This window comes from Tupaia chinensis, unplaced genomic scaffold (genome assembly GCF_000334495.1).
Source record: "Tupaia chinensis unplaced genomic scaffold, TupChi_1.0 Scaffold000215_1, whole genome shotgun sequence".
Taxonomy (NCBI): Eukaryota; Metazoa; Chordata; class Mammalia; order Scandentia; family Tupaiidae; genus Tupaia; species Tupaia belangeri.
Genome location: NW_006159690.1, coordinates 4051722 through 4073769, shown reverse-complemented (window position 1 = coordinate 4073769; position 22048 = coordinate 4051722). Strand labels below are relative to the sequence as shown.

General features: G+C 39.1%; 1 protein-coding gene across 1 annotated transcript in view; it reads right to left on the bottom strand.

Moving 5' to 3' along the window:
• The window catches only part of CACHD1 (cache domain containing 1), a 268123-nt gene that overhangs the window by 142961 nt on the left and 103114 nt on the right, over positions 1–22048 (bottom strand). Inside the window, exon 2 of the mRNA XM_006147534.1 lies at positions 18992–19054. Coding sequence (XP_006147596.1) covers positions 18992–19054 — 63 coding nt within the window. The remainder of the gene's footprint in view (positions 1–18991; positions 19055–22048) is intronic.

Sequence of the window (22048 nt, the reverse complement as noted above, 5' to 3'; positions counted from 1 at the left end):
GGGTGGGGGATGGGGAATCAAGGATGGCAAAACAAAAGGCAAGGTATGCAGGACATAAGAATTGGAAAATTATTTGCTGAGAACATTTATGTTGATGTGCTTGATTGAGCCAATGCACAGTGTATTTTGGATGGGAAATTCATTTGTGTGTTGTGATGGTGTATAGTGAATTAATGTAGAAAATGAATAAATTTTAAAAAAAAGATTAATGCCAGCAAATGGGCCAGCAGGTGGCGTGGTGGTTAAGGTGCTGGACACTCCCACATGGCCGACCATGGTTCGAGTCCTGGACCTGGTGGCTTGCTTTCTCACTTTCCCTCTCTCTCTGTGTCTCTCTCTGGTCAAATTAAAAAATAAATGAGTGGATAAACAGATAATTAAAAAAAAAGATTAATGCCAGCAAGTGACCATTAGCTCATGAATGGAGTGGAACGATGACACTGGCAGGGAAACAAAAATCTGCTACCACTAAACACTTTACCAGGCACTGGCGAAGAATTCACCAAATCCAATTTCTAGGAAGACAATCTATGACACGACGACTTTTTGTAAAATTTTAAGCAGTCTAGATGTTTCTACTTTTCCTTTGTGCATGTTAATTTGACTTTCTTTCCAATGGAATATAGCATTGGGCCATTTTAGGACACAGTATCAATGACAATAGAGCTCAATTACATAAGTTATGAGGTCTCTCTTATTCCCCCATTACAAAAAGATAAGTAAATAGAAGACAAAATCTAATGTAGAGTGTGTTTCCATATTTAAGAATTTTCACAATGTAGATTCCCTTTAAGACTCAAAAGAGAGAGAGTACAAAGAAGAGCTTTACATGAATACTGGATGTCTTCAGCTGCTATCTCGAAGCTGGCCTTGAATATTCCTACACTGAGTCTGGAGTATGGTGTGACAACTTGAGAAGGAAGGAACACTCTCCTGGTCCTACCTTCAAACACTGAAGCCAACTTATAATGGCTTATGTCATTCAATGGGGAAAATGCCCTTCTAGGCTTTAGTTTCAACACACATGAGCAGTGGCCAAGCAGCTCCTGAGATTTAGGGGCCTTTCCAATTCACATATATAGACATAAGTGCTGACTCTGAAGTACATATTTTGTTTTTCAAATATATAACCAAACAGCAATAATACCCTGCACATCACTAAGATGAGGTGCAAATGTTGGATGTTGAGTGGAAATGCATTGCCTGCTATTTAGACTTGCTAGAAACAATAACAAAAGGAAATATGTCCCTTATGGGTTCCAAATCAGAAGAATGAGGATAACTGCCTGAACCACACCAATTTTATTTTATCCTTTGCTCAACTATTCTGTGTGTTCCCTTGCCAAGCTGCATCTAGTATCACTCTCTAAGTCACAGTTGGATTTAGGAAGGCCTTCTCGTCCCTATCTGATGACAGGCCGATTGCAAACAGAAGAACCAAGGCCTGTCTGCTCTCTATTGGCTGTTTGTTTCCAGAGAATTCATTGCTAACACCTTCCTCTAGAGGTTGGAACTGTGGTCTAGGAATGTGACAGTGACACTTCCTGATGACTTTGCAAAACCAGCATGCACTTAGCAACATAGGAACAGACTGAATGGTTGCATAAGCAACACCCGGTGTGAATGGCCATAAACACCAGCTATTTCAACATGATCCCTATCTACCCAGAGTCTTCTAATATTCAAACAAAGCTGTAGTTCTTGGTAAGATTCCAATTTTATCATTAGCACATGGGCCCAGGCTTTTAAAGCATTTAGCCAATTCAGAGGTTCCAGATATTAGCAGTAATTTATTCCTTCACATCATTACCAAAGCATTTCCTATTGCATCAAGAATGGAGTAGGGATAGGGTGGTTGGTCCCTGTGCTTTGGTTGCTGACTCGGTTTTCTGGGTTGAGTTTCTGTTTACGGATTCTACTAGTGCTGACATCTGAGGTCATTTTATTTTTCCGGTAGAAGCGGCAGTTTGGGGTGGAGGACAGGGTTTGGTAGGGAGGGAGGTTGGTGAAATCTTGGCTATTCTCGCACCAGCATTTCTGAATATGCTACAACCTTGCGATCTATTGGAAATGTGTGTTAAAATGGGCTTGATTGTTTCTATGTTTAGTGGATGCTCATTCTCATGATATAGTCTTCCGGGCCTTGAGAAGGAGGACTTAAACTCAATTCATTCCCTTCTAGTTAACAGAGGCTTTGAGTGTTTTGAAAAAAAAAAAAAGAGCCGGGCCTTATTTGTTTCAAGGGTCTGCTTCCCTAAAAGGAGGCATTTGCACACATGGAGACTGCGGAGCTGAGAAGAGCTGAGGTCCTGGCTGGATCAAGGAGAGACGCACAGGACAGTGGGAGCTTTCGTGCTAGCTTCTGCCTGGCCCTGCCTTCCCCTCTGGGATACAACCTATTCCCTCCAGCTGTGTCTACCTGCCATGTCGGCTCCCATTCACTGCCAGACAAATAATACTTGCCCCTTGATTTATTTTCACACAAAGAATGGGACGTAAAGCACAGGAATTGAGGGAATGAGGAAATGGTCTAGTTTTTGTTTCGGCAAAAACACAACAAAGCCTTTAACCAAAATGTTCAAGCCTTCAATCATAGTGTGTAGTGGTGGCGGTGGATATGAAGGGTACGCGTATGTGCATAGAATACAGTTCATATGTATGTAAACTACAGACACATACTGCTCTTTTGAGTAGACAGGGTGTGCACATGAGTGTGTATAAACAGGATTATCTCAGCTTATCTCTGCACCAGGCACACACACTGGCTAATGAACAATCTGTACCCCTGAAGTCAGCTGGTCTATATTTAGTACCCAGTTTAAGCCTTCATGCATGCATACACACATATTTTAACTTCCAAATGATATACAAGGATACAGAACAGGGGCTCGATATTGACTTTTCCCTTAAAATATGACCAAGATTGTGAAACACACCAAATTCTCAACCGTCATTTCTTCAGTAATGAAATGGGTGGCTGTTAGGCCATTTCCTCTCTCCTTGCCCACCTCATTCTTTCTCTAGAAACTAGCTGAACGGGATGCCAAGTATCCTTTATTATTGTAAAAGCTTCACATGGGAAGAAAAATCTGGGCACCCTAAGAGGTATCTAAGGCTGCTACATCCTCCAGGGAGACTGTGTGTACTAACAAAAGCTTTACCCTCCACAGTTGCACACTAAGAATGCCAACTCGTCATCAACCTCCCCTGGGTGATGGGAAGGAAGCTTACTGTGTTATCATTTCACCCCGCGCATCAGCCCAACAGCTGCACTTTTTCAGTCACTCAATCAGCTAAAAGTTCTTATTTAGAGGGTACTTGTTTAAAAACAAAACAAAGCCCCAATAGCCCAATAGAAATTCCACAATGACACCACTTATAACCAACTGTCTTAAGGTTCTGCTAATAATGGAATAATGATAAATCGAGAAGAAAGACAAAAGAGCCAATGAGGGCTTCATTTATGTTTATATCTTGTTTATGTCTCTGCAGAGCGATCCATTAGCAATATAATGCGCTTGCTTGTAAGGCTCCGGTTAAAGCCTGTGATGTATTAGGGCTAAAAGGCCTGTCACTAATAGTACAGAAGCACCGTCCGCCATTGTTTTACCTGTCAACTGAGCATTTAAATCCCCTCGCTTCCTCATTTAGCAGCTAAGTTTTTATCGTAGTACTTAACGATGTTTAGACATACCATTTATCTTACATCATTGATGTATAAGACTTTCAGGAGAGAATAAACCACCTTCCTTTTAAAAATTGCAAACATATTGGGCCAGCTGTGGTGGCACGGCAGTAATATGATGTTCTGTGATAATGAGACAAAGTGGGAGGGTCCTGGGTTCCGGACCTGAGGCCTCCCTGTGCACATCAAGTGTGTCTATGCCTGTGATTTCCACTAGTTGGGCTGGGGTTGGCCTGGGTGTGAAGACCTTGTTGGAGGTATCTCTCTCTGTCTCCCTATGTTCCTCCCTCATGGAAGAAATAAACAAAAACGAAAACGTATAGAAGAATTTACATTGGAAAAATTATGAAAAGCACCATAGCACATCATCATAAAACAGTTAATAACTTGAGTTTTAGGGTCAGACCATTATGGATGAAATAATGGTCCCATCAGCTAATCCAAATATGATTTGGAGAAGTTACTTATTGTGTCCGAGTGTCAATTTCCTTGACTCTAAAACAAACAAAAGAAGCACTGTGCTTATATCACAGGGTTGTGGTAAAATTTAGTGAAATAAATCTAGTGACGTAGTATTTGCTAAATGACTACAAGCTATCGTGTCAAATAAATAATCTTTTCTAAAATGCAACACAATTGACCTATGTACTAATTCTTGTACCCACTTGTCATTCCCTAGGATTTTTAAAATATTTTTAATTTTGGGACCAGAAGTTGGAGTAATGGCTATGTTGCTGGATTTCTATGTAGTCCAACACGGTTCGAGTCCTGGGCGCAGTGGCTTAAACTTACACTGGGCATGTATGCATGTCCAAGATCCCGAGAGGAGAATGGAGGAGAAGGGATTGCAGCATGGCCAATCCCCTGGGGGTGATTCCTTGCTTTCTGTCTCTCTGTCTAGTGCATGTGCCCTATAGCAGAAACCTCTCCAAAAATAATAATAATAATAATAATTTTAGCATAACTAAAAATACTGTCATAAAAGATCCATTTAGACCACCGTTGTGTCTCCCATGTATAAAACCGCAAAAGACTTTCCAAAGAGAGCATTTTTGTTCTTCATGGTATCACCTTCAAGAGATTAGCAAGATATGTCAAATGTATGAACAAATGTGCCCTGTGATTTCACAATGACCTTGGGATAAGCTCTTTGTTTCTTTTCCTGCAATGCCAAGTACATAATAAGTCCTCAACAAATGTCTGCTAAGTGCATCACCTGTCTACCACTTACTAAGGTATGCTCAGAATCTCCCCCTCAAAGAGATCATAATCTAGTTTATCCATTCCACCATTTTTCAATATCTATACAGCACCACAGTGTGAATTATTCCAACATGGCCCCAAGGCTGAGAAGTTTAATATCCAGAAGACGGAACTTTATTTTTGTTTTTAGAAAAGGAAACAAATGCAGTTTTCTCTCTGCAATAAAAGTTATTTAACTTTTTCTTAACTCTTCTAAACTTTAAGAACTATTCCCTGATTACAATATTTTTACATATTTTCTCCAAGGTTTGTGTCATAGGGCATGTGCACTTGCCAGAGAGACAGAGAGAGACAGTGAGAAGGTGAGAAATCACCCCCTGGGGGCAGGGTGTGGCACACCACAATCCTCCTCCATTCTCATCCTGGGATTTTGGGTATGCATGTACATGTGCCCGATGCGATTTTCAAGTCACAGTCAGCCATGTGGAAGGCCAGCAACTTAACCACCATGCCACCACCTGGCCTGATAGGTATGTAATTGTATGCTTATTTATTTCTTCCATGTGAGAGAATAAGAGCTATCCCCAGCAGGGTCTTCATGTGGCCATCCATTCTTAGGATCAGCATCAGCCAGCCTGGATCAAAGGCACGTGCACAAGTGAATGTGAACGCAGGACCTTTCCCACGTGGGTCCAGTTGGGTTACTACCATGCTGCCACTTGGCCCTAAGCAATAAGATTTTGCCATTCCCAATCCTTCTGCTCCCACCTTCCAATTTGCTAAGATTACAGGCACAGGCAACAGTGCCTGGCATGCTCAGGTTGATCTGAAAACTGAACCTGTGCCTTTCATGCAGGTTCAAGCCTTCCAAAGCTACCTCTGGTGCTACTTCTGCACCACTGTGGCTGGGCCCAAATGTATATCCTTAATTAAGCACCCTGTTACATTCTTTGTCAAGGCATATTCTCTTACATCCCTTTAATCTTGTCTCAAATGATACCTCTCTGTGGGGCCCTTGACCACTCATCTATAAAATTTCACTAACTTTCCTTCTCCATTTTGTATCCTGTTCTCTGCTTTCTCTCTTTACAGTTGATCACCTAGGTCATACACACACACACACACACACACACACACACACATTCATCATATATCTTGCCCTAATAGAATACAAGGGAAAGGGACTTTGGTCTTTTTCATTCCTTGTTGGGCCTCAACACTGTTAAAGCTTATAATATATGGTAGACGGTCAGTAAATATTTGCTGCATGAATTAATAGTCCTCAAAAATAATTCTACAGGAAAGTTTATTGACTAAGAAAATTATGCTGGTCCCTTAAAGGAAAGATTTCTAAACAATTACTCTACACAGACAAAAGACATGCAAAGTTGGAATTGATTTTTTGTGTGTGTGTGTGTTTTTTAAGAATTATTTAATTTTATTTATTCATTTATTTAATTTGACCACAGAGACACACACACACACACACACAGAGAGAGAGAGAGAGAGAGAGAGAGAGAAAGCGAGAAAACGAGAAAACGAGCCACCAGATTCAGGACTTGAACCATGGTTGGCCATGTGGGAGTGTCAACCACTACACTACCTGCTAGTCCTCTGATTTTGTGTTTTAAAAAATCAATACACACATACATACACACACCCCATCTCAGTTTCTCTCCTTTTTCCTCTTATATTCCTCCTTTCTCTCTCAAAAATACTGTTCAATAAATAATATTAATTTTTATTATAGCCAGTACAATATAAACAAAGGTAGCATAAAACTAGTATTTAAAAAATCCTGTCTATGCTAGTTATAATTTCTATGAGGCTTTAAATAATTTATATATTGCTGCTCTGAGATATAGTTTTACTCATATGAAACATGAGCTAAAAATACCTGATTTCCTTACAATGCCATTGAGGATAAAATGAGAAAATAAATGTGAGAAAAGACAAGTGATAAAGAAACAAATAAATAGTACAACAAACACATCTCCTCTTAGATTATTTTTCTAAAAAGACAGACCATTATCCTATCTTGGACACAAAGCATCATGATTTGCTAGGTAGCCTATAAAAAAATTAAGATATGGGGCCAACAGATGATGTGTGGTTAAGGTGCTAGACCCCACATGGCCAGCCATGGTTTGAGTTCCCAACCTGGTGATTTGGTTTCTCAATTTCTCTCTCTGTCTGTATCTGGTGAGTGCATGCACAATAAAAATAGTAAATATAATGAATCATTCTTAAAAGTAAAAAGATAAAATTAAGATAAAATTACCTTTTTTTTTTTTTTTTTTTCCTTTCTGGAGAGTCAGACTGAAGCCAGTAAGCTCTAACACAAATCTAGACTGATTTCCAATCAAGCCAACTGAAACGCTAACCAGGTAAACTTGCTGGGGCTCTGGCTGGACAGAATGGCCATCTGTTTACTCTAGCCCTTGGCTGGTTCATTATAAATTTCCCATCTGGATGGCATCAGTTCTCTCAGCCTTTCTTTTGCTGTCCTATGGATTTAGTGCCTTTCATTCACTCAATCAACAAATTTGAGAATAGTTACAGAGCCCATGCAGATCTGGGTAAATGGGTGATCCAAATCAGGACCTGGCCAGAACAAATCTCCTGGGGACAGATAGGTGAAAGGTTGGGGGCAAAGAAAGAATGGAATCCATCCACACCAGCTTCAGGATCCCTCCAGTCTGAACAAGTCTGAGCCTTGAACATACTTCACTAGATGATCGTAAACAAAACGCAAGCCCGCAGGTCACCACCACACTAGATTACACTTGGCGTGGCAGCCCTAATCCAAACCCAGATTCTGGACATGTGAATATGGAGCTGCAAGAGTATCTCTAGCCAGGTTTCAACAAATACTTAAAGCCTACGTAGTGCCAAGTACTGGGAGCCAGATGTCAAATATGAGTCCCTGGTGCTCAGCTACTTTGAACCTCCTCTTCTGGTCTAGCCGTTGTCTCTGCTCTTCTTGTGACCAGTACACACTTCAACAAAAACAAACTTTCCTACAGTATGGAGTTAGGGGAACAGAAATACTGATGTAATACAAATATTGGGCCATAAAACCCAAGTTTCAATCAATTAAAAAGGACTGTAATGAGAATGAATATGTTCTCTGGCCATAAATAAATTAGAAGTCAAAAAGAAAATGATATCTAAAAGATTCCAACTGTTTGAGAAATTAAAGGTAGTTCAAAGTGATCTGTGGGTCAAAGAAGAAATCACAACAGAAAATATTTAAAACTGAATGATGATAAAAAAACATACAAAGTTCATAAGAAAATGGAATTAAAGTACAAATTATGTTAGTGCAATATTTTTGCAATCCATGTATAGTTTGTCCATAATATATATTTTCCATGAATCTTTTGAATATCCCACATGTATCAAACTGTAGGATAAAACTGAAGTCATACTTAGAGGAAAGTTTATAGTGTTAAATGTTCCCTGAAAATAAAAATATTGTAAAAATCAATGACGTAATATTCTAACTTAAGAAGATAAAAAAAAGAGGGAAAGTTAACTGAAAGAACAAGAAAGAAAATAATAAAGAACAAAGATCAATGAAGTAGAAAACAAATGAGAAAATTAGAAAGCCAAGCTCATTTTTTGAAAAATGTGTTATCACCACTGTTTTCTCATTCATTCTCTGTCATCCTCTGTCTAACTGAAAGTTTATTCATTTTATTGATCTTTTCAAAGAACCAGCCAGTATTTGGTTTTACTGATTTTGTTTCTATTATTTTTCTCTGGCCTATAGATATTAAAATGATAATTAAGAATATTATAGACATCTCTTATGAACCAACCGGACAAATAAAATGAAAATGACAAATTTCTTAGAAAAAAAAAAATCAACCTACCATAATTGAAACGAGGTGAAACAGAAAATCTAAAAATAACAGAAGGTCAAAGCACAGATAAACTAGGAGCAAAAACAAAAACCCAACCTATAGTTCATCAAACAAATTGGGTGACCAAACATGTGCTATAATAAAAACTCCATGTCCAGACGGTGCTCTAGTGAATTCTATCTAACATTTATGGAAAAAGTAACACCACTCTTACACTCCAGAAAGCTAAGGGGGGAATGAAATATTTCCCGACTAGTTTTATAAAGCCATACCCTAAAAGGAAACACTGATAAGTGATAGGGAAAAGAGAAACCGCGGGACAAGATAGAGAAAATCAGGAATGTGGAGAGTAGGGTGGGCAGCAGTTTTAAATATGGTGAGCACCTCATTAAGAAGGTGACACTAGAGAAAAGACTTGCAGAAGGTAAGAGCCTGTTCCGGTTTGGATGGTGGCTTGTTCCCCAAAGTTTCCTATTCTGGAATGTGGTGCTGGAGACGGTAGGGCCTACTACATGGTGATTAGATTGTGGTGATTACATTATGGAGGCAAACAGTCTCATGAACAGCGCAATAATGTCTCATGAGACCCAGTTAATTCTATTAGCAGCTCTCATGAGAAAGGGTTGGTTTCCCCAAGAGTTGGTTTTTATAAAAGAGAGAAATGTCAGGAGTGTCCTCCCTCCGCCCTGCTCTGCCTCTCCCTATGGGCCAGCCATCTTCTATGCTGCTGGTGGCCACGCTGTAGGTGAGCCTCAAGCAACTTTCCAGCTATCCACCAATGTCAAGTATTTTTAGTTAGTAAAGCAATAAGGGACCAAGACAGGGCCCATGGGGAATAGATCAGGGGGGGGTCTTCAAAAATTTAATGGAAAATGTATATTAAACAATAAAAAAAAAACCTTTCTTTTAGAACAAAATAAATGTGTACGTTAAATCTATTTTTTCCACAAACTTTTTGAAGTCCCCTCATATGTTCAAACAGCACCAGGGCAAGGGCTCTAAGGCAGGAATAAGCCCAGAAAGGTAAGGAAGCAAGTGTGGTGCCCCAAAAACTCAAGGTAGGAAGGCTTATCAAGGAAGACTGAAAGGATCCAGTGTTTAGTACTATGTTCACTAAGTACTGTGAATGAAGACCCTGGAATTAGCAAAGTGGTGCTTGCTGCTGAACTTAAAGAAAACAGTTGTCTAAGACCGTTAGGACCAGAAGTCTTACCAGTAAAGTAGGCTTTCCAGAGAAAATGGAAGAACTGAATCTAATGAGTCCAGATCCTTCTTTTGATGGACTGTGTCTTAAAGACAAAGAAAGAAATGAGATAGTATTTGGAGATGAAAGCAGAGTCAAGAAATGGGTCTTTTGCTTCTGGTTCAAGTTGGATAACACCTTAACTACCTGCTGGTGTGGTAGTCAAGGTGCTGGATCCACATAGCTGACATCACAGTTAGTCTTGGATCTGGCATCTTGAAAAACATGCTGGGTGCATGTGTGCACTTGCCCAAAATGCCCCAAAAAAGAGAATGGAGAAGGGATTGAGGCATGGCCATCCACCCTGAGGGAGTGGGGGTGGGGGTGGGGAATTCTTCACTTTCCCTCTCTCTCTGTCAAGTGTATGCACCCTATAACAAAAACCTTTAAAAAAATAATAATAAAAGGAAGAAGAACAGGGCTAGCCTCACAGCCTGTGGTTAAGGGAGCTGGATTCCATGTGGCTGAATGCAGAGTGATTCCCAGCCCTAGTGGCTTGAAAAATGAAGGATTCATGTGCACGCATTCCTAAAATCACAGTAAGATGGAGAAATGGGGGACAAAGGATTGCAGGATGACCACACCCCACCGAGGGGTGCTTTCTCCCTCTCTCTGGAAAGCACATGCACACTCTGGCAAGAAAAAAACAAAGAAAAGATAGGAGAGCAGGACCAGCAGATAGCATAATGTTTATGTCGCTGACCTTCCATGTAGTTTACCATGGTGCGAGTCTCAGACCCGGCAGCTTAAAGCTCATGCCATGTACGTGCGCACACGTGCCCAAAATCCTCAGTGGCATTGCCATCCCCCCTGGGGGGGGGTGATTTCTCACTTTCTGTCTCTCTCTGTCACGTGCCCTCCAGCAAAAATCTCTCTTAAAAGCAAAAAAGAAGAAAAGATAGGAGAATAGCATGTCTACAAGGCATCAGATGTGCTCCAAGAAACAAAAATGGATACTACAGAGAAGAGAGGGAATGCTAGAGGAATGCCCCATCAAATACAAATCACATTCCCCTTCAGTAGTTTGCTTGCCACACTGCCCTTTCAAAAGAATTCTGAAGTCCATTATAATAATCACAGCCAGCAATTCAACAATTTCTGAAATACTATAAAAATAAACTTGCTCTTTTATTAAGCTATTAGCCAATAATTCCTAGAAAAAGTGTACTTTTGAAACAACCCTAAGGTGGTCTGAGTTTTCTAATGATCCAATCAAGCAGCCCCTAAAGCTCTTTGTTGTTTTTCTCTGCTTTGTGTTTTACAGACCATATTTTGCTGTTTCCTGGGGCACTTACTCAAAAAAAATTTTTTTTCTTGATTTGAATTCATATCCTATAATGCCTTTGTGTACACACACAAACTTAATTTCTTAGAGTATTTCTTCAAGACTTCAAAAATGGAGTCTATGGGAGGTGTTCCACACAAGAATGTGTGCATGGAATTTCGATTTTTCCAAGGCTGTTGCCATAGTTTCTTTGGCAGCAAAACTACATATAGTGAACTAATTAAAGATTTAAAACACATTGTTTGGCAATTTAGAGTCACACGCTGAAGGTTGAATTAAAAGAAATAATGAGTAAAAACAAGGGAAAGTATATATACCATGGAGAATTTTGTGGCAAGAGTCAAGAATCACAAAATGTTTTTTATTAGTGTTAATTACTTTGCTCCCCTAACAAGAAGATATTAAAAACATGTTAGATTTCCTGCCAAGTTATGTAGTATGCAGAAGTCAGATCCAACTCTCAATAAGACCTGATTAGTATGGGAGAGGGCAAGAACCCATGGGGCTCTAGTTTTCATTAATCCAAAGGAGAAATGATGGATAGAAAACTCATGTCACAATTCTAAACAGTACAAAGTATACAAAAAAAAAAAAAAAAAAGCATAAAAAAATGGTTTCCTTTCACCTAAAGATAAAGAGCTCAAATTAAGAGCCCATGGGCCAATGATCTGCTCTGAATTACTAAGATGTTTTTGTTTTATCAAAGAAATCTTATAAGCAGTTCTAATTGTGCTTACATTGTTAGATAGACTAGTGGCATGAATGAATGTGTGGGGAGGTGGGGAGTCACTGTGAGGAGCACTGAATCTTTAAAGAAGGTGAAAGCGGGAAATCTGGGAAGCAAGCCATTGCTGAACCCTCCTTTCATCCTGAGAATGTAGGCACATTCTGGAGACCTGGAGCTTGCACTTTGATGATAGCACTGGGTACCAGAGAGAGGAGATAAACCTAAAAGCTTGGTTAAGTTGGGAAATCAAGAAATATGTTGATAAATAGAGGTGGCGGTGTTGCCCTGATAGCAAAACTCATTAAAAGAAAAAACAATGTAGTTACTAAGGTGATGTGGTACTGGCACAACAATAGATAAACATACCCATGGCACCAAATCAAACTTACGCACATGGAAACTCAACTAATGACAGAAAACATACTGTAAACAAATGAAGGAAGGACAGATCGCTTGATAGTGATAGAACATTTGGAAATACATATGGGGCAAAAATAAATAAATAAAGTGAAATGAGATAGCTACTTCACGTCCAACATCAAAATCAATTCCAGGTGGACAAGGACTCAATGAGAGAGTAAAACTTAGAAGACAATGTGAGGAGAACATATGTACGCCTTCAAGGGTAGAAAAGGATTTCTTTAGCAGAACACAAAAAGCAGAAGCCCAAAAGGAAGAGACTGATTTTTAAAAACTGATTCAATTGGGGCCGGCAGGTGGTGTGGTAGTTAAGGTGCTAGATGGAACTCTATCTGACTGACCATGGTTCAAGCCCAGCCTGGTGGCTTGCTTTCCCACTTTCTCTGTCTTTTTCTCTCATCTCTCTCTGGTTAGCACACATATCCTATAGCAAATTAAAATAATAAATAAAATTAAATAAATATTTAAAATGGACTCAATTAAAATGAAAACATCAATTCTTCAAGACTTCAATATAGTAAAATAAAAGGACAAGTGAAAGAAAATCTAAAAATTTTCTTAGTTAAGAAACATCTGTAAGGCAATCTAACATGGTGACCTTGAGCACCACATGGAAATTCTAATTAAAATGGAATAAGATTTAAAATGTAATTACTCAGGTTCTATGCACGTTTCAGGTGGTCAGGAGTCGCATGTGGCTAGCGGCTGTTCTATTAGATAAGACTAATAAGGAAGATCTTCATTATCATGGAAGGTTCTCTTTAGATAGTGCAGATCTACAACATACCCAGAATATTTTTTTAAAGGTCTTTGCCTTAGGGCACGTGCACTTGCTGAAAAGAGACAGAGATAGTGAGAGAGAATGTGAGAAATCACCCTCTCCCCCTAGGGATGATGGTCATGTTGCAATCCCTTCTCATCCATTCTCTTTCTGGAATTTTGGGCATGCACACATGCCAGCATGATTTTCAAGCCACGAGGTCTGGTACTTGAGCCACGGTCTGCCATGTGGGACTCAGGGTTTTAACCATCATGCCACCTGTTAGTGCCATGCCCAGCATTTTCAAACTTCGAGAATAAACAACTCAACATAAATAACAGACAAAGGATACTAATAGATATATGACAGAATAACAAAACACAGAAAAATGTACTCTGAACATGCAAAAAGTCATTTGAATCTCATTAGTAACTGCAGTAAAAATAAGCTAAACTCCTTAGCTATCATTTCAGATACCCCAAATTGGCAAGAGACTAAAATTCAGACCAAATCAAATATAGAAAAAGATGTAACACAACAAATTTCCAACATACTATTTTAAAAAGATACCCCATGACAGCCACTACGGAAAGAGTTCGACATTATCCAGTAGGTGACGAATGCTGCTATCCAGAAGTTCTACTCTAGAGAAGTGATCTTACCACCTGAGCTGAACCAATCAGGGCACTTGGAAATGCGTGCAGGGACACATGTACAAGTACACAGTCTGATCACTAGTTACTTGGCAGGAGGCAGAAATAATAGTGTCCCTGCAATTAAAAGAAGTATTCTATCTAAACTACGCATGGAAATAAGAACGAAACTCAAAACACTAGAAACAACTGCACATCATCAACTGTAAAATAGATACATTAATTGTCTACGACAGAATACTATAGAATAAAAAATAAATAAACCTTATCCACAGCTATCAACAGAGGTGTTCCTAAGGAGTTTAATGCAGAGGGAAAGTAGCAGGATACACAAGGGGATTTCCAAACATTGGTGGAAAAATGGAATTAAAGTATGAGTTTAATTTGGTAAAAAAAAAATTGAAATCCATGCATAGTTTTTCATGAGTTTTTTGAATAATTCCTATACAAATATAAACAATATGCTTAAAATCTACATAAGAAATGGAAATAACTAAATTAAAAATTAAAATTTAATTTGGGGATGAACACATATAAAACAAATCAAAACCAAAAAAAAGCATAAAAGAATGACTAAAAAATTAAAATAGGATTACTTCTGAAAGAGGGAGAGAAAGACTCTTAAATAGGTCCTATGGGGGTCTTCTAAGTCTGGTTATGTTGTATTTCTTTTGTTTTTTTTCTTTTTTAGACCACACATTAGTTTGCTTTTTAACACCCATCATGCCACGAATTCATAGAGAATAGGTTCCAGTAGCTCAGGCTCCTTTTCATTGGTTCTCACAAAGTGTGCTTCTCTGGGTGGAGCAGGCTGGCGCTTTAGTTGAACCCAGGTACCTTTCTCTTTGGCTTCCTTCTTTTTCTGGTCATTTTCCTTCACACGTTTTAGGAAGCTATCTCTGCTCTTAGAATGTTTAATATGCTCAATACACACATTAATTCTCTTGGCAAGAATCTTACCCTTGACTTGTTTGTTCACAACAATGCCAACAGCATGCTGGGTAACATTGTAGACTCTTCCAGTTTTGCCATGGTAACATTTGTGGGGCACTCCTTTTTGAACAGTACCCATTCCTTTGATGTCTACAACATCACCTTTCTTGTAGATTAACATATTTGTTGCCAAAGGAACCACTCCATGTTTTCTAAAAGGCCTAGAGAACATATATCGGGTGCCTCTCCCTTTGAGTTCATCATTTTGGTGAATTACTGGAAGATGGTGGTTCCAGCCAAAAGCTAGTTATGTTGTATTTAAGTTGAGTGGTAGGTTGACATTTTAATATTCTTATACATTTGTTTTATAAATGTCTTTACATGTTTGATAAATTTCACAATTTAAAAAATGTTTATACATTTATTTCCTGACCATGTGTAGGGGACAGAGAGAGAAAGCACTCCCAAGAGGATCTTTTTTTCTTTATATATTCTGTCACTGTATATCACTACAGCTTGTGAAATGAATTTTCCTAGCTCATATGAATACACTGTATATAGTCTAGTTAAAGATACTGTCGGGACCAGCAGGTAGCATAATGGCTATGTCGCTGGACTCCCATGTAGTTGACCACAATTCAAGTCTCGGACCTGGTAGCTTAAAACTCTTGCCGGGCGCGTGTGTGTGCGTGTCCAAGATCCTGAGAGGAAAATGGAGAAGGCATTGCGGCATGGCCATCCCCCCTGGGGGGTGATTTCTAGCTTTCTATCTTTCTGTCTCTCTCTGTCTGTCTGGCGAGCACATGTACTCTACAGCAAAAACCTCTCAAAAAAAAAAAAAAGATACCATCATACATGTTATCATCAACAGATAATTAGCCATTTTTGTGTCCCTTAAATGTTTGGCTTCTTTCTTTTTTCCCCTTGATTCTTTTCAAATATGACACCATGATCCCCCTAGACCTTAGCTAGGCCTGTTTCATGGATGTACATGCAGTGTCCTCTAGACTTGAACCAGGAACCTTCTCATGTGGATTATCTCACAGAGCATTGCGTTTTACCCCTGCACCATTATCTGGCCTCAAATTTTACATTTTTTTGTAAGCCAGCTCAATTACTTGCCAACAGGGATCCTTTTCCTTTCTGAAATTTGCTAGTAATAACACTGCCACCTACCTCATGGAATCGTTAAGAAGATTGAAGGAAATAAAAGCATTAGAGATCATGATGGGGGACATTTTATAGAATAGGTAACATAAGAAATAAGTATCACAAGGTCTAGAGTTGCTGAGTTATTAATCACATCAAGAAGCTATCAGGAGTCTCTGTTCACTACAAAATAAGGATACCCCCTCTCCAATTCAAACCTTAGGGGTATTATATAATAAAGTAGCAGCAATTTTTTTTTTCTTTTTTTGGAGAGGTTTTTGCTATAGGGCGCATGCGCTCGCCAGAAAGACTGAGAGAGACAGAGAGACAGAAAGCGAGAAATCACCCCCAGGGGGATGGCCACACGCTGCAATCCCTTCTCCTCCATTCTCCTCTTGGGATCTTGGGCACGCATGCACACACGCCCAGCTTGAGTTTAAGCTGCCGGGTGCGGGACTCAAACCACAGTGAACTACATGGGAGTCCAGCGACATAGCCATTACGCTAACTGCTGATCCCAATAACAAAAATTTTTTTGGAGAGGTTTTTGCTATAGGGCGCTTGCGCTTGCCAGAAAGACAGAGAAACAGAAAGTGAGAAATCACCCTCCGGGGGGGTGGCCATGCTGCAATCCCTTCTCCTCCATTCTCCTCTCAGGATCTTGGACACACACGCACACGTGACCAGCGTGAGTTTAAGCCACCAGGTCTGGGACTCGAACCATGGTCAGTCGAGTACATGAGAGTCCACCGACAGCCATTACACCAACTGCTGATCCCAAGTAATAGCAAATCTTTTTATTAAATACTGCCAATACAAGAGAATGTCCAAAAGTTGGCAGAAAACAGAATTAAAGCAAAATATTTGGTTTCGTGTAAAAAGATTTTGAAATTCATGCAGTTTTTTTCATAATACACATTTTCCATGAACTTTTGAAGACTCCTTGTACAAGCTTTTATTGTAACTGTTACAGTGACCACAGTACCAGAAGCATTTGGAAATTACATCAGGGAAGAAAATGCTATTTAGGGCCTGCATATATTACAATTTAGGCTAAGTGATAAGGGCATAATTATCTCCAGATCCTAGACAAAAAGAGACATAAGATCTATTTGTATAGGGTTTTTTGAGAGGGTGGACTGGAGAGGTTGGAGAGAAGTTAAAAATAAGTGCATTCTAGTCTAATATAAGAAAAGAGCTTTTGGACAATCAGCAAGAAGACACACCATACAGAACAGACTGGATGGTAACTCTCCTTCACTTGAATCGTACAGATAGAGTTTAGCAAGACTCCTGATTTGAATGCAAACATACATTTTAAAAATCAACTATTAAATTAAAAATATAGATAACTTCCTGTCAAACATTTTGAAAAGTAGTTCTCTTCCTTAGAGATTATAAGTAACTTATTTTATCTCTTGGAGCCCCCGTCTTCTGTAAGTGCTCGACAAGCTGCTATAGCTTACGGAAATTATTAAAGGCTTCCAAATTTGTTCACGGCTAGATAAACTAATGACGTCGGTATAAGAGGACAAAACAACATTCATGTTTGAAAACAGCCCAGTGAGAACTAGTATCTGTTACTTCAAGGAAAGTAGCAAAACTGATATGCCTGGATCGGTTTCTCTAAAATGTTATCAAATGGCTTTTGGGCTCCTCAAAGTTTCCCTGAACTGGCTTTGCATAGAAATCTTCTCCCATAAAACCTCTTTTAACTTTCATGACCCTCAAGCACTTTCTAGCTTACTGGAATAAAAATAAGCTTAGGAGTAAAAATAAGCTGAGGAATAATGAAGATAAGGCTTGGTACAGCAAACCGCATCATGTCCACTATAATTTCAGGTCATTAGTTTTTTAAAAATACCTAAAGCTAAGAAAAAAAGTATATACAGAACTACTTACATCTTCTAAATTTAACCTGGAGAAACCAGTGAAAATAGTCCATGTCTATAAATAGGAAATGCTGAATTTCAAGGTTAAACGACAGTAATTTCTTACCAATAAATAACTTATAAATAACTCTACTATAATGACACTTACAAAGCTTTTTCTTCTTGTAAAACACCTTTGAAGTTCAGATCGAGTCAAACTGTACTTGATGAATAAATAATAGTAGGATCCCAGAGAGTTTAAATTAGTGTGTGTTTTACTATAGTTATCTTTTTATTGTGTGGAAGCGCTCTGTTATACTCTGGTTTTTAGCTCGGTTCTGTTTTTTCACCTAAGTTTCTAACTTAGCTTCAAATTTCCAGTTGATGGCCACATACTGTAATGAAGTTGGTGGGTTAGCTGAAACTAAAACCGACTGCTCTTGGCCACCTTTCTTTTGAAGCATGGATTCATTATTTATGACTAAGTTCACCAACACTATGTTTTAATTTAGGACGCAGTCCATTTGAAGCCGGCTATAAATAAAGTAGACTCTGGCCTCAAAACTGCTCGACTCTCGAGCATTGAAAGAAGATGAGAGGAAAGAAGCAAAGAACACAAGAGGAAAGAAAAAGAGAAGAACAAAAGAAGCCAACTTCCAACGAGCTGCTTTTCTGCCAAAACCTTCCACACAGATGATACAATTTCATTTTATTCTCAGCTAATTTGACATCACTTCCTTTATTTTTCACAACCCTGTAAGATAGATATTATGTTCCTCTTATTTAAGATTGGGAAACTGTAGCCCCAAAAGGCTTAAATGCTTTCTTGGGCCACAGAATAAGAAGGAAAACTAGACTGTGACATGTAGTTTGTCTAATATCAAACCCTAGGTATTTATTTTCTGTAATACATCAGATCAAATAGTTTTCGATATTTTTAGACTTGGGAATTTTCCAAACAAAAATGAATTAGCTCTTCCCACAGTATAACTCAAATAGCAGAAAGCCATCCACATCACCACTGTTTCATCAGTTTGAGAAGTGTGAGGTGGTCACCATTATACAGAAGACCTAGGCGAAATGGTATAGAAAGGACAACAGGACGCCTCTGGCAGAGACGGCCTGGCAAGGGCAATGAGCCACACCCAAACGCTAGGTGATGACAGAGTGTCACATACTCAGCAGCCTCTTACCTGCTGCACCTCGCTTTCTCCATTTGAGATTTTCTCGGTGTAAACAAAGGAGTTGAATATCCGCTGCAACGAGAAGAAAATGACAAACATTAGATTTCTAAATAAGACAGCTTTTATATGAACGTGTGACTAATTTGTTGTTTATAACACAAATAGAATAAAGTAGAGAAAAATGTAATGAAAATACAGTAATTTTATAGAGAGAAACTGAAATACCAGCCAAAGTCAATCATGCTTATATAAGCAATACCCAGGCACTTCTGTAGTGAAATAAACCAGATGTTTCACTATATTTTTCATTTTCAAAAAATACATTTAATTATAGATTTCCGGAGCCCATGCCATTTTATCCGACTGGTCTAATCTGGCAAAGTTGTGTTTCTCATTTACATTCGGCACTCTCTGAATGCTGTAATTGTTTACAGACACTAAATCTAATGCAATAAAGCCCTTTAGAAAGGATTCTTTCCATATACTCTCATGATCCTGTCCAGCCAGTACCTACCTAATATTATCTATCACCTTCGTTACTCAAGCATCCCCTCGGGAGAGTAACATAATGGGTTTGCCAAATATGTGTGGCCTTAAGAGAAGATCCAGTTCTTACATGCCAGAAAACATGACAGCCAGGCCAAGGCAGCAGGCCAAACTATAGCACACAAGTACCTCCATTCTTCCACTGGGCTCTGCCCCGCCAGGACCTACTCCTCCATATGTTGCCTCTATTTAAAATGTCTCTACACTTTACCAAACCCAATCACTATTGAGCAATCACAAGAGATTAATGCACGATGATCTCAAATGTAAGAATCCAAGTTGTGCATTTGTTAGAGGTGAACACACACACATACTACGGTGGCAGCCTCATCATTTATCTTAAAGCCTTAAAGATACTACTGGAACTCTCCAGATGAATCAGAAGTCAGACCTGGAGATGTCAGCCCAAATGTCCTTTTTCCTTTCTACCCCACTGCCAAGGGTTCGTCAGCATCGGGGACAGCTTCCCAGATGACCTCACACACCTGCATGGTTGTGGTGGAGAGAAGTGCCAAGTTCATCAAGCGCTGCACAACCCAAAGAGAATGTAAATGATGGAAGATGAAGCTGCTGGGGATCCGTGGGGGGCTGTAGGGTCAGAGCACAGGATGGGGGAAGAGCATGGGGTGGGAGGAAGCAAACAAACTTGGGAAGGACTGAGATGGAGTTGCAGTCTAGAAAATTAGTTACAAGTCAGCATGGTGCCTCTCAGCATTCTCCAGCGTCCCACTCATTCATTCATTCAACAGATGTGTATTGTCCCCTTTCTTAAGTAGACTGCTGATAGGAACGTTTTCATTACAGATTTCTAGCAGACCTCATGATAACGGTGTTGGCTATTATTGAATGCTTACTCTGGGGCAGATCAATCCTCTTCTTACTTAGCACATCACTTCAGTCTTACAAACACCTCTGTGATAGGCATTACTATGGCCTCCATTATACACATGAGAAAAGTGAGGCGTAATTATTGAGTGCCTACTGCAATATCCGCACTGTGCTGCATGTGCATACTCCATTTAATTTTTAAAATGATTATCATTCTAAAGATGAAAAACTACAACTCTGAGAAGTTAAATAACCCACCCCAAAAGGCTAGACTGTGAGCCCAGGCACTGTGACTCCAGATCTGTTGCTCCCAATTCTATTGTTCCACAAAAGTTTGCTATGAGGTTGCTTTACACACACACATGTATATATATATATAAATTAAAAAAAAAATCTTGTCAAGTGTTTATGTCAGCTAGCACCTCAACATAATGTAGATCAGCAATGCCCGTGTGTGTAATTTCGAAATTCAAAGGGCTCTGAAGATCAAGTTTTGCCTAATGCATTTGTTAGCAACGTATGGCATGACCTGAACTTGTTGGGGTAAGTCCAAATTAAACTGGTGTGTATGTATAGTCTTTATTAAATTGCTTAGTGCAAATATGCATTCACTTGGGTGCTTATATCAATTAATATATTTGATTATGGGTTCTCCTCCAGCTGTCACTGGGAGTGTTTTATAAACAAAGGGAAAAAGAATTCTAATTCTTGGAACACGTCTCATTTTGGAAAAAGAAATGATTAATCTACAGACCTCTAATACTGTAATTGTAAATTCCCGGTTCTCTGGGGAAAAAAAAAACAACATTAGAAAACATTAGTTCCTTAGATCAGAATGCTCTTAAGGGCTCTTATGGTATTACCACTCATAGCTTCAAAATATATTCTATGTTTTTATACAATTTGATTTTCAAAAACTGTTAAGTACTATATATACATTTTAGTAAAATTAATATATATATCTATATCAAATCTTGATGAAGATCATTTTCTCATTTTGCTGCTGACAGTGACTTTCAACTCATACAGTACCTGTCCTATCTTGGAAGATGCCTGCTCTAAGGGGTTTGACAGAGGAGGCAAGAGCTACTCCAGGGAGGCAAACCAGACCCTCCCTGCTCAATGCAACACCCAACAAGGGCCAAATCAGATACTTTCTTCAACATTTTACTAAGACAGGTGGATTTCTCGGCACTAATTATAAAGAACAAAAAGTATGTGTGGTTCCTAACTTACTCATTTATTATCTTAACAGTAATGATAACTAATATCGTTATGTAGATCTTAAATGACTTCTAAGTATTTATATATTCTCCATACCTAGTAAAGGTGAATGAGTAAAGGAAAAAAAAATTGAGAGGTTTTTGCTATGGGGCATGTGCGCTCACCAGAGAGACAGAGAGAAAAAAAGCAAGGGACCAGCAGTTAGCGTAATGGCTATGTTGCTCAACTCCCATGTGGTTGATCATGGTTCAAGTTCTGGACCCGGTGGCTTAAACTCATGCTGGGCACGTGTGCGTGTGTGCCCAAAATCCCAAGAGGAGAAGGGATTGCAGCGTGGCCCTTTCTCACTTCCTGTCTCTCTGTATCTTTATGGAGAGTGCACACGCCCTATAGCAAAAACCTGTCAAAAAAAAAAAAAAAAAGAAAGAAAAAGAAAAAAAAGGGCAAGAAATAACCCCCCTCAGGGGG